Source organism: Grosmannia clavigera, assembly GCF_000143105.1.
Source record: "Grosmannia clavigera kw1407 unplaced genomic scaffold GCSC_173, whole genome shotgun sequence".
NCBI lineage: Eukaryota > Fungi > Ascomycota > Sordariomycetes > Ophiostomatales > Ophiostomataceae > Leptographium > Leptographium clavigerum.
In genome coordinates, this window is record NW_014040765.1 from 799,213 (window position 1) to 811,284 (window position 12,072).

Genomic DNA, 12,072 nt, shown 5'->3' on the forward strand with positions numbered 1-12,072 from the left:
CAAGATAAGCCGTGAAACAAATGGAGCAAACGCCACGATAAAGACACCTCCATCCCCTTCGCTTATTTTGCTTCCCAAGCCCATGGCCTTCCTTCTCCGCTCCGCCATGCAATATGTCTAGTTTCTTTGCTTGTCCCATTCCAAGCAATCCACAAAAAATAAAAAAAACCAGAAATGGCAATCTCGTTTTTATGTCCACGGCCCTGTTGACCCGGCCTGTTGCGCGCTTCTTTTCCATGTCCTGCCCCATCCCCGTATGCCTCAAACACCAGGTTTCAAACTCCCAAAAAACAATCAATATGCATTTTCCATCGACCTGCCTTGGGGTAGGTGTCTGCTGCTGGTCCAAGATAAGGTGCTGTTCCTCCCTCTCTTCGCCGAACAACGAGTAAAACCAATGAAAGAAAGGGAGCAAAAACAAAAATCCGACACAAGGCACGCTGCTGCCCGGTAACCAAAGTACAAGTTCAGATGCAACCGTCATCCCGGAAGAGGGAGAAAGGGGGTATAGTGAGATGTGTGTGATTAAAAGCAGTAGGATAAGTGTGCTGAACAGCAGATGAAAGTCCCCCTTGCTGCTCTCCTTGACATCCGATGAGGTATGACTTTGGCAACTAGCAGTTGCAGGGCGCGACGGCAGCATATGGACGGTACGATCGGGTCCAGTCGGCAGATGCAATACAGTATTAGTATCTGATAGGAGGCAAAACAAAGGAAATGGTGAGAAAGTATAGAGTAAAGCAAGATCGAAGGAAAGAATAGCAAAGCTCGCTTAAAGGGAAAGCAAAAATGAACACCGGAAACCAGACGGTCGGTCGCCCAACCTATGCCATCTCTTCTAACAGGGAATAGCGGATTCGTCCAGGAACAGCCTTCCACCCAGGCGTCAGCCCTTCTCGTCTTCTGCCGGCTAGGGACAGGTATCAGGAGTTGCGGATCGTAAAGTATAGATTTTGGTTTGTGGACCGCGGCTGGGTGAGTGCCTTGGTCTAGGCATGGGAGAGAAGGGGTTGGAGCACCGTTGCACTTTCTTTGAATCTATCGCGAAAAGTGTCCTTGGTCGTGCGACGGATGTGGCGATGGCGAGTCCGTGGCCCAACCGGCCGTCTCGTAGGTTCGCGAGTACATCACCGACGAGGGGGCTGATGTTGTTATGGGGGGGTAGGGCCCTGGCGGAGGAGGAACCGAGGGTCCCAGCAACGGCTCCGGTGACGGCGACGCTGTGGTGTAGCCCCCTGCACTTCCGCCGCCTAAGCGGCCAACGCTGCTTCCAGCAGAGGCCGTGCCGACCGCTTCGAGACGGAGCGGAGGCAACCGCGGGTTTGGGATGTTGGGCGATCCGGACAGCGGTGACGGTGTCAGGCTGTGATAGCCGGTCTGTGGCAGGGGAGGGAGGGTGGTCGGAAGCGGAGAGGAGTAGGAGATCGCATGGAAATCGGACCCCGGGCCGGAGTCTGTACGCCGTCGCCGGGGTGGCCGTTCGAGGCTGAACGAGTCGGGAACAAGCGAGCCCATGCCGAGAGGTCCGGAGTTCGGGGGACTCGTTGACATCGGCGGCAGTGGCTGTTTCTGTGCATGGTGAGACTGGTGGGAGTGATGTTGTTGTTGCAGCTGTTGTTGTTGTTGTTGTTGTTGTTGTTGTTGCTGCTGTTGCAGCTGATGTTGCTGCAGCTGATGTTGCTGCTGCTGCTGCTGCATCGAGCTTGAATACTGCTGCATCGACCCAGAAGACATCGGACTGCCCTCGGCCACAAAAGAGGTGGTGCTCATAGCTGCCGAATCTGGACTTGGCGGCCCTTGCTCAACCTGCTCGCGCATGCTGGGGTTCTGCAGTATCGCCTGCCACAGACGGTTGCGTTCGCTGCGGTAAAACTCGCTCCGCATCTCCGTCTCGTGCAGACGCTTTGCCAGCTCCCGGTTGTGTGCCTCCAGTCTCTGCATTCCCAATTGCACCTCCCTGTCCTTCTCCTTCTTCCGTGCCCGAAACCGCGCTGAAGCTCCGGCATTACGGAGTCTCTTCTCGTCCGCCTGCTTCGACGCCTGGTGGATGTCCACAGGCACATGAATTTCTTCGCCCACAGACGGCGTGATCGTGATGAACTGCTGTCCCTCTGACATGGAGACCGTTCGGCCTCCTCGCTCGCCCATGCCGTGTCCACCGCTTCCCGGACCACCCCCGGCTTGCATGCCGCCACCGCCCATCATTCCAGACATGGGCCACGGAGAGCCCTCGCCCCGATGTCCACCAGCACCCCCGCCGGAAGACATCATTCGTCCCGAACCCATACTAGATCCGTACAAGCTCTGTGATTGTCGATGCATTGAAGACGGAGGGAAGCCCGGTGAGGGCCGCCCTTGTTGTAGTTGTTGATGCTGATGATGGTGATGTTGTTGGTCAAAGGAATGAGAATGGGAATGGGAATGGGAATGGGGATGACCCCCAGGGCCGCCGCTGCTTGGATCCGGACCGCCTGCGCCGCCTGGGTATATCGGATGTGCAAATGAGCGTGGTGGTGTTGCCGAAAGTGATGGCATAGACAGACTGGGCGAAGGCATGGCCATGTTGGCCGAGCTCGTACCGCCAAGGGCTGGCGGCCGCATGTTTTGTGGAAGTGGTGGGACTGGCGGCAGGTCTGATGCCATGCCGGGTCGGCCATATGGGCTCCCGCCATAAGACGAAGTATTCCGGCCAGAACTCACCCGCCGGGGAGACTTTGGCGTCAGTATGCGTCTTGGAGGTGCCCCCAGCGGCTGGTACTGGTGTGCCATCGACGGAGACGATTCACGGTCGAAATTGGCCGACAGGGCTGCAGATGCCAGAGCCGAATGGCTGCCACCGGCCGGCGAACCTGCCATCGATGGGGCCGACGTTCCGGAGAACTGCTGGCCACTGCTGCCTAGTCTTGCCATGCCCAGAGACGGACTGTTTGTCCGGCTGTTAGTCCGGCTGTTGGCTCGGCTGTAGACATGGCTGCTCGCACTTCCCGGCCTCGTCCGTGGAAGCGGACGGGAGCCGCCCTCGCCGCCATCAGAGGGATTGAGCATGTTGAGCACGTCAAACGCCCTCGGCGGTGTTGCTTGGGCTCCCCGGTCTTCGAGGCTCGCCGGTGCGTCAACCGAGCCGGCTGACGCCATCGTGGGAGGCATGCCGCTCCCTCTGTTTTCACCACTGCCGCCACCGCCACCTCCAGTTCCTCGGTTGCCGTTGCTATTGCCTTGATCGGCAGGCAGCATCTCGCGTTGCGAGAAAGGCTCATCGCGGAGATACGACTGGGAAGACGGGATGTGAGAGGGTGCAGTGCTGCCGGCGGCCGCCGCAGCCTTGCCCTCTTCGGACGAGGGAGGGGTGGTGAAAGACGAGTGATGCGAGGCACGGTGAGGCGCAGACCCCCTCTGCGACATCGAGTTGTGGTGTTCCCCTTCTCGTGCGTCTTGGTCCCGCAAACTCTGACATTGACCGCCCTGTCCCTGGAGTGCCGAGAATGGAGAGGAGTCTGTCTTCGTCTCGAGCTGCTGGTTGGACGGACCAGTGCCAACGACTGCGGAGACTGCAGAAGTTGCTGCGGCCAATGCAGCTGCAGACACAAAGTCCCCTCGGAGACCCAGCTTTCCCGACACGGAGAAGTCGTCTGAAAACGGCCGTTTCAGTTGGGAAAGGCGAGCGAACTGTGCCGGGTCGCTCCCGGCCTCTTGTTTGATTTCTGCCAAGTTCAGACAGTTGCCAACGTCCGTGATCGTGGAGATACGGCGAGCTCTGGTCCCAGTCGTGCCACTACCAGCTCTACCACCGATGGTAGCAGAAGCTGGTCGGCTACGTTGGGGTTCGGTGTAGGTGCAGGAAACTGTGACGACCGCCAGGGCGACGGTTTAAGAGTGCCGTGGGGAAAATAAAGAGTGACTCTGACACCGCCTTAACAGCAGTGAACAGAATGGTGGTCGATTTTGGTCGAGCCCGTCCCAAAGGCGAGTCGGGGATAGGTTTCCGGTTCGCAGCTGTCTCAAGAAGACAGGAGGAAGGTCGTCAACACGGGAGACGCTGAAGTCCACGAGAGGGGTTCCGGTTAGCAAAACCGGGTTGCCTTAGTGCGACTGGCTAGCTCTTGATGCTCGTCCTGTCGAAGACAAGAAGGCTGTTCCCCAAGAGTACGAGGTGAGTCCACTACGAGGAAGCAGTTTGATGCAGAAAGAGCGATGACCGTGGTAGTAGCTGCGAAGACGACGGGCTAGAAACCGCTGACGGACTCGGAAGTCGGGCTGTACTGGCTGCAGCAAAAATGGTGGATGTCGTGACACGGACAGACTGATGGCTGTCGGTACCGCTTGTCGAGCTTGGAGGCGATGGCTGTCCTGAATGTAGTTGCGTCTGCTGGTCTTGTTCAGTCTGGAGAGGACGTCGTCAAAACGAGAGAGTATGAAGCTGATGAGGGGGGGTATAGCAGGGATAAGGCAGGGAGGACTAGAAGCAAGTATGTGCCGAGCAGGTTGGGTGCATAGCCAAGGTAGAGGAGTGTTATATGCAAGCAGTCGACAGAGTTGCAATGCACGGATGATCAAAGAAAGACGTGGTTGGGGAGGGCTTGTGATGGACGGGAGAAGAAAAGACAAGAGGCCCTGCAAGTCCAGAGGAAAAGAAGGTGAAGGGGGACGTTGAATATGGAGAAGAGTTGTGCCAGAGATGTGGGTAGACGATGACAGGGGGGTACGAGTGGACATACCGGCATACGGTAGAAATGCACAACAGATGGCTGCTAGAAGGTTTCGTAAGGATGACGGATGGTGTGCGCTGTATGGACGAGCAGTGGATGCCGGTGCTTGTGGCACTCGCCCAAGCCGCTCTCTCGTTCGTCGACTGCGGCGGGCGATCAGGAAGCAAGATGTTTGTGTTTCGCTGCAGGCCGACCAGTCATAGTAGCCAGGCGCAATGACGGGCTCCCAGTGAAGCCGAGCCTGGAGCGCTAGAGTGGGTGACAGGACGTGATGGGGTCCCGTCCTATCCTTGGCTCTGCTGTCGAACAGGATCCTCTTCGTCCTCGCCGGTCCTCGTAATGCGAAGTGGGAGAAGACAAGAGAGGCAGGCAGACCGCAGCTGGCAGAGGTCCAAGAAAACAAAATGGAAATAGGAAATAGGAAATAAAATCGAATAAAATCGAATAGAGTAGGATAAAATAAAATAAATTACTCCATACGGAGTAAGTAAAATGGAACAGAAGAACATAATGGAATAATAAGTAAGATAAAAATTTATAAATTGGGAATGAGAGAGTCCACGGGAGTGCTCCGTAAAGGGTGCCGCTGCTACGGAATGGACTATCCCGTTTTGGTTGCCCTTTCGGGGGGAGGGGGGTCAGACAACTCCCCCCCTGTCGCCACATATCGTTTTTAACGGGCTCGACCCAAGAGTGCCGCTGGAGAAAGGATGGATACGGTACTATGTAGCATACCTGCTCCGTACTGTACGGAGCTGTTCGTAGTTGGCCGACTACGAGGAGCTGTCGAGCCAGTGGCCAGCAGCTCCAGCGGGCGGAGGCAAGAGCGATGGACGGGGTCGCTCCTGCTGCTACCATGTACCAGGCGCTGCCAAGCAGGGAAGCCGCAACCAGAGCTGCCGTGCCTGCTACTCGAGAGGCAGCAACTCGACGCCCGGCACCTTGACCGTTTTCTCTAACGGACCCGTTTGGCTACACGTCGTTTCCATGCCATGCCAGCCAGGCTCCTTCCGTCACGATTGACTGTCATACGTTATATACAGATACTTTGGCATACAGAGTACTTTTCGTGGCAGGGTAACAGGGGGGGAGGGAAGGGAAACGAGGCAAGAAAATAATAGTATCATCAAGACAGAGCGAGGTAGCGTGTAAGTCAATGCCGGGGTATGGGAGTATTTGCAAGAATACAGGGGGGGTGTTGACAGGGCTTGCCATTACTATGTATCACCCCCTCCCCCTGGACCTTCTCTCACGCCGAGTAATAAGCTGTGGGCTTAGGTGGGAGGAGGGCTTAGATGGCTCTTCTCTTCTTTCCTTTTTTCCTTTTTTTTTTTCAGAGCACGCCGTATCTGTACCTGTTCTCTCTCCTCACTTTCCGGCGCGTGTCTTTTTGGCCGTGGGTAATGTTGGTGATTACCCCCACCCAAATGGCGCGTGCAAGTCATACAAATCTCTCAAGATACAATCCGGGCAGCGCGATAAGATGGGCGAGTAAAACGGCCAGGGCGCCTCGTTTACGACGTCAAATATAAGAATTAAAAGCCGGCACTCTATCCCCTGTGGCATGCCTGCTCTATAGCAGCAGTGCATGGAATGCCAGATAATACCCACCCTTTACTTTCGGTGTAATAGTAGTACGAGCAGATGGACAAGCCTAGCGGGAGCTCGGCCACAAGATCATCGCTCACTCTGGGCAAACTAGCGTACTGTGACATGGGCATCACTGACGGGCTGAACAGTGGATTTCGAACATGCTGGACGGCTGCTGGCAGCATACGAGCTCGACGTGCTCGTGCGAGCACGGACAGCATACTATGTACAGACGACGTCGTGGACTCCGTCCGCCTGGCCGTGCTCCGTCCAGGCTGCGAGTATGTAGCAGGCAACGTTCGCGGCAGCGGTGACGGGGGCAGCTCGAGCGGAAAAGATTATCATTTCCGCATTGCCTTTACGGGCGGCCCGGATGGGAAGGAGAGGATAAAGCTGGGAGAATGAGTTTTTTGGTGAGAGACGGTGAGCGAGGCCAGCGGCATCGGGCAGGTGACCAACCGAAATCGAGACAGCTCAGCGGAGTGGACTCTTGATGCGCGCCACGCCATACTAGGGGCAAACGGCATGTTACGATACAAAGTTAGTAGTGTATGCATGTGGAAGAATGTGCCGAGCACACAAGCAGCAGCTCTGGTCTCGTACGAAGAAGGGCGCCAGGCAACTTACACCGGCCGCACTATGTGCGAGGACATGGCAGCCGTTGCCTCCTCACCGATGTATGGCCTTGACGAGAGTGTACTCGCCGGTGGGTACGAACGGGAGGCGGCAAATAGGGATCATGCCAGTGGCGGGGGGCGGGCCTGCCCATCTCTTGGGGGGGGGGCCTAACCCAGAGTGACTGGGGAAGGGAGTAGTTGCATACTGCAAGTCAATGAGTCCTTAGTGTACAGTACGTACTACGAGATGGAGCCGGCTGGGTGCCGCTGCAGCACATCGTGTGCATCTGGCAGGCTATTGTCCAAGGTTGTCCAAGGTTGTCCAAGCTTGACCTAACTTGTCCTAGGACTGGGCTTATTGTGCTCGTTGCCCTGCCGGCAGGAGATGCCGTGCCTGATCCTCGTGTCCTCGGCCAGCTGTTGGTGGGCTGCCGGGGCACAGAAGGACGCCGAGTCCCCCGGGCGCTCTCACCGTCTGAGCCGCAGGATTCAGTGGTGAGGTCACAGGTGGGAAGGGGGACACGGCTCACTTCCGTGGGGGGGGGGGGGAAGAGGGGATGGAAGGACAAGGAAAGCGAGAGGGGGAACGGGAACTAAGAGAACGATGCACAACAGCAGATTAAGCGTCAAGGCGACGGCTGGTAAGTGGGCAGCGGTTAGAGTGTCTCTCTTCTCCGCGTGTTTGTGCACGAACACCTGGCAACTCGCCTCCGTCGGTCCGTCAGTGATAACGCGGCGTCAGGTACTCCGTACTCCGTACTCCGTAGACCATCGTCAGCCAAGGCACACCGCATCTTACAAATATTTCGTCCCTGGCCGTTTTTGGCCAACTGACCTGTCACAAAAAAGAGCAAAGTGCCAGCGCGTCGGGCGCCGAGCTGTTGGTTCTACTCCCAAGGACTAGAAAGCGAGAGGGGCGGGGCTAGATGAGTATCGTAAACTTGTACATAGTAGGCCTGCTAGCAGGGCCAATCCTGGTAGCGTCCACCAATATAGAGCACAGTGGCCAGCAGACAAGACGGCTCCACCCTCCGGGAAAGCTATGGACTTGCCGCGAAACGCTTTCCGTCCAGAAGTGGTCTGGCCTGGCGGCCAGCCAGCCAGGCTGCTGTCCCAAGAACGAGAGCCATGGGTGGGCCCTCCTTGCTGGCCAGGGGCTGTGGGTGATGATGGCTGTACGGAGTACGGAGCAGGATACGTGTGCTCGTATACGTGGTACAGGGGCTGTTCTTGTTGAAGCGCTGGGGCACACAGGCGCGTCCCTGTCGGTCTGGAAGAGAAACGAAATACGGAAGATTGTGGCCAGACTGCTTTTAGCGGGCGTGAGAAGATAGGGGACCATGAGTGGCCCGTCATTGCATTGCGTGGTGCGTGTGGAGGAAAGGTCAGGCGATTGCGCACAGGCGTGCCACTGGCCGAACCCAGAGCGTCTGCCAAGAACCAAGAAGAGAGGCACAGGAGTATGGAGTACGAGTGGCATACGCCCAACGCTGGACAGACAGCAGGAATACGGAAGACAGTACGGGTGGAAAGGTGGGAGAAGCGGTCCTCGTAAAGGACGAAGAAGAAAAAGCAGGGGGTAGAGAATAGGAGAAAAAAGAGAGAGAAAAAGAAGAAAAAGAAAGGAAAGGAAAGAAGGAAAGGCAGAAGCCTGGCTAGCGTGTCGAGGATGAGCCATTACTCGCACATTGCCCCGTACATGGTACAAAGTATTCGTTCTCCATACTCTATCTTGCCAAAATACGGTATATCCAGTCTTGCAGGCGAGGCTAGCTGGTGATCAGAGGAGGCAGGCGGCCCTTCACCGCAAAGTTTTGTAGCGCAGGATGTGGGGGGACAGACCCTTATCCTTGTCTGCATACAGAGAGGATCGTGCAATACTTGGGGAGGCACGGTTTGAACAGGAAAGATAAGGTGGCCGACAGCGGGCAAAAAGGGCAATTAGTGGATGCGTGACAGCGCAGGAAGTACCGACTAGGAAATCACGATCTCGTTGAGCCAGAGCTAGGTGTCAGATGAGGAAGGAGATGGGGCCAATGACGAACTGGCAGGGAAAGGTCACATATAGCTCGTTCGGCATGCGATGGTGACAGCTTAGGTACATGCACACCTGTGCCGTGTTTGCTCTTGTCTGGGCAGATTCCTTCCGGCTGATCGGTCTTGCTTTGCACGGGAGCGTACACGTACTTCCCCCGGTCGGCGTGCTCGCGGAGGATGGCACATTGTGATGTCTCACGTCCTGGCAGCGTGCAACACACGCGCCAGATTGGGCCAGAGAGCAGTGGCGCCTTCCGCTTCCGTTTAGAGGAAGCTGCAGAGCACCAGGGCCGACGTCACCGCCTCCCGACACGTAGCCGTGCCTGGTTTGTGCGTGGCGGCCTGCATGCGCTAAGAAGCACGCGTTCAATCCTCCTTAGCTGCATACGGACATGACATGTGCTGCCCTCATCGCCTTAAAACAGCTGGGACCACGCAGGACTCCATGGTAGATTGGGCGTCAACGCGGGCTCCAATTCTCTGACGCGGGCCGAGCGGCTGGCAGATGCCCAACACGCCCGTCACGCTCGGCCTACCCGGAATGTACGAGTCGCTTTCCAGACAGGACATCGATGCGCCTGCGGAGGGCTCGCTCGTATCGCATTACGGAGCAGTGCCAGCTAAGCATCGTCGCCATCCTCCACCATGCGCGTATTTTGCAAGAAAATCGGCTTACATCGTGCCTCTGGCCTCCACAGCGAAAGCGGCGCCGATGCCCAGCCCAAGAGCGCCTGCAGATCGAACGCAGACGGAGGACGGTGCCACTCTCAGGCCATGTGATGCTGTCCGACTATGGATCGCCAGGGCGATTGCGTCTTGTCCCGTTTCCTCTTCGGGGGGATTGTCAATATTAAGCTCTGCGCTGTCGCTGCCGATGCGCGTCTACGGGACGTGCAGTCGTAAGATACCAGCGTGTAGATGGGCGCATTGGCGCCTGAAATGGCTCCCTGCTTCTGCTACTATGTATCTTATGTACGAGCACTCGCTCGTCTTCAGCAGCATTCGCTTGGGCTGATTGGGAGTCAGCCCTCCCGCAAACTGAGCGTGGACGGGCCATGCATCCATGCATATGTACAACTAAGTACTGCCTTAAGCAGCGAGGGTCCACACCCCCTACTCGTCATTCTGCATATTCCGTATGGGCGTGCCGAGCGCAGGATCTTCTCCGTGAAGTACGAATACGGAGTACTTGTCGTCGCCGGGTCCACACACATGGCCTCAGACGCATGCGGCCAAAGCTGTGACCACCTCAAAGAGAGGTGGCCCCGCATGCTCTCTGAAGAAGGTGTGGCTCAGACGAGCTGTGTGGCGCTCTCACCTGCACATAGGATTGGCTACCATTCACCGCCATCTATTGAGATGAGTACGGCAGAGGAAGCCGGCTGACCAGTCCACTGCCATGGGACGTCGCTTTTGTGGGCGCGGAGCAACTACATACATAGTAGCACCAAGCTCGTGTGGCTGGACCTTTCTGCTGACGATGGCTTGAGGTAATCTCCAGATCTCAATACCTACATACGACGTAGAGCATACTCCGTACATGGCTGCCCAAAGAAAGACGTGCCAATAAAACGTACCGCCTGTGGCCTGCCTATAGAAGGAGCCTTATCTGGCAAGACAGGTATGTAACACATGAAATTGGAGGCAATCTTGTGTTGTGCCATTCAATCTCCTTGGCCCGGCTTTCGTCCGGATGGCGGACGGTCATTTGGCCATTTTGCCCTCGAGGACTGCAACGCCTCGCAGCTATTCTTAGGCCCTGTGGTATACGGGAAGACGTATATTGCGCAGGCCTGCCAGCGGCGGCTCGCAGAGACACGTCATTGTTGCTACCCAGTATTTGGCCCCCGTGATGACCGGACAATAAAACGCTGGCCTGACGATTGCAGGCATATTCCTGTCCTGCGAAAGCCTCCTAATTTCATATCTCCGTCTGCTCGTATCTCCCTCTCTTCCCCAGATTCGACACACCTGGGGGGGCTGACCTTGCCCGACTGCAATTACCTGATCACCTTGCCATCACAGTGAAAAGTGACACTACCTGTAGCACCTGTGGCACAGGGGACGGAGGTGGAGGGTGATTCGAGGACTTCGCAGGCCGGAGGTGACAGCGACATGGTCACTAAATCCGCAATCACGCAAGCCGGAGATTTATGCGGCCTTTACGAATATTGGCTGCATTTCTCCGTCAATATGCACGTTTAATTCAAAATGGCGAACACACGCAGGGCTCTCCACACAGCCTTGCACAAGCAGCAATTTTCCGGCTGCAATCAGCTGAAAAGACCACCCGAGCGCGCACGACGGACGCAGGCTGTTCCGGCCGTATCCTTCGGGGCGGCTGTTCATCTCGCAGCCCCACGCTAGCACTATTCGTAAGATACTATGTAGTCTCTCAGACTGCAAGCCACGACAGAGTACTCCGTAAGCGCTGGGATGGCTCATTTCGTCCATTCTGGGCGCGCTTGCTCGCAACTGCCCACTGCCAAGATTCGGCCTGAGAATGACGGCGATCCGTTTGGTAAGATGCAAGTACTTTTGGTCCTGCTCATTAAACTGGAAGATGAGAGGCCGGAAGGAGAGGAGGGAGGGAAAATAGACAATGAGCTACAACTTACACGGGCTACGGGCATTCGTAATGGCAGTGGTGCTGTAAAGTGGCGCCGACGGGCTGTGCTTGCTATTATTACCTGTGTCTGGTGCGACGAATAGAAAGCTTGACCGGCCGTGCTGCCACCGGTCTGCTAAGATTAGTCGTCTCGTACTCGCAGGCTGCCTCTCAGCGGTCTTTGTGCTATTCTGTTGCAGCAGCAGCATTAGCGAGTCTTTTTTAGTACGGCTAATCATACACGGAAGGGCTTCATTTCTCTAAGAAGGCCCCTGTTCCAATCCTAGCGCAGACCCGTAAGGTACATACACGAGTAGTGTTGGCGATCCTCCTTTTGTCCAATATAACCGGTCCGTATGACTTCGTCTCTGGGAGTACTATGTAGCTCGCATGTACTCCATACGAACGGGGCCCTGGACAAGCGCCGGAGGGCTTCGGAACGGCTCGACTCGAGTAGAGCTGGCGTGCACTCGTATCTCGCTCGAGCACGAGGACGGCCTCGGCGAAGAAGGGG

The 12,072-nt window shown here is 56.5% G+C and overlaps 2 protein-coding genes across 2 annotated transcripts; one reads left to right on the plus strand and one right to left on the minus strand.

The window, feature by feature from the left end:
• Positions 1 to 1,038: 1,038 nt before the first annotated feature.
• On the minus strand, positions 1,039 to 3,402 carry CMQ_7078 (uncharacterized protein; the record flags this gene model as incomplete). The annotated part of the gene is made up of 1 exon (XM_014314083.1): positions 1,039 to 3,402. One exon carries the CDS (start codon positions 3,400 to 3,402, stop codon positions 1,039 to 1,041), a length of 2,364 nt encoding a protein of 787 aa, XP_014169558.1.
• Positions 3,403 to 6,350: 2,948 nt separating this feature from the next.
• CMQ_7426 (uncharacterized protein) lies at positions 6,351 to 8,468 on the plus strand (the record flags this gene model as incomplete). The annotated part of the gene is made up of 2 exons (XM_014314431.1): positions 6,351 to 6,577; positions 8,168 to 8,468. The coding sequence occupies 2 exons, from the start codon at positions 6,351 to 6,353 to the stop codon at positions 8,466 to 8,468; spliced, it is 528 nt and encodes a 175-aa protein (XP_014169906.1).
• Between the last annotated feature and the right edge of the window lie 3,604 nt (positions 8,469 to 12,072).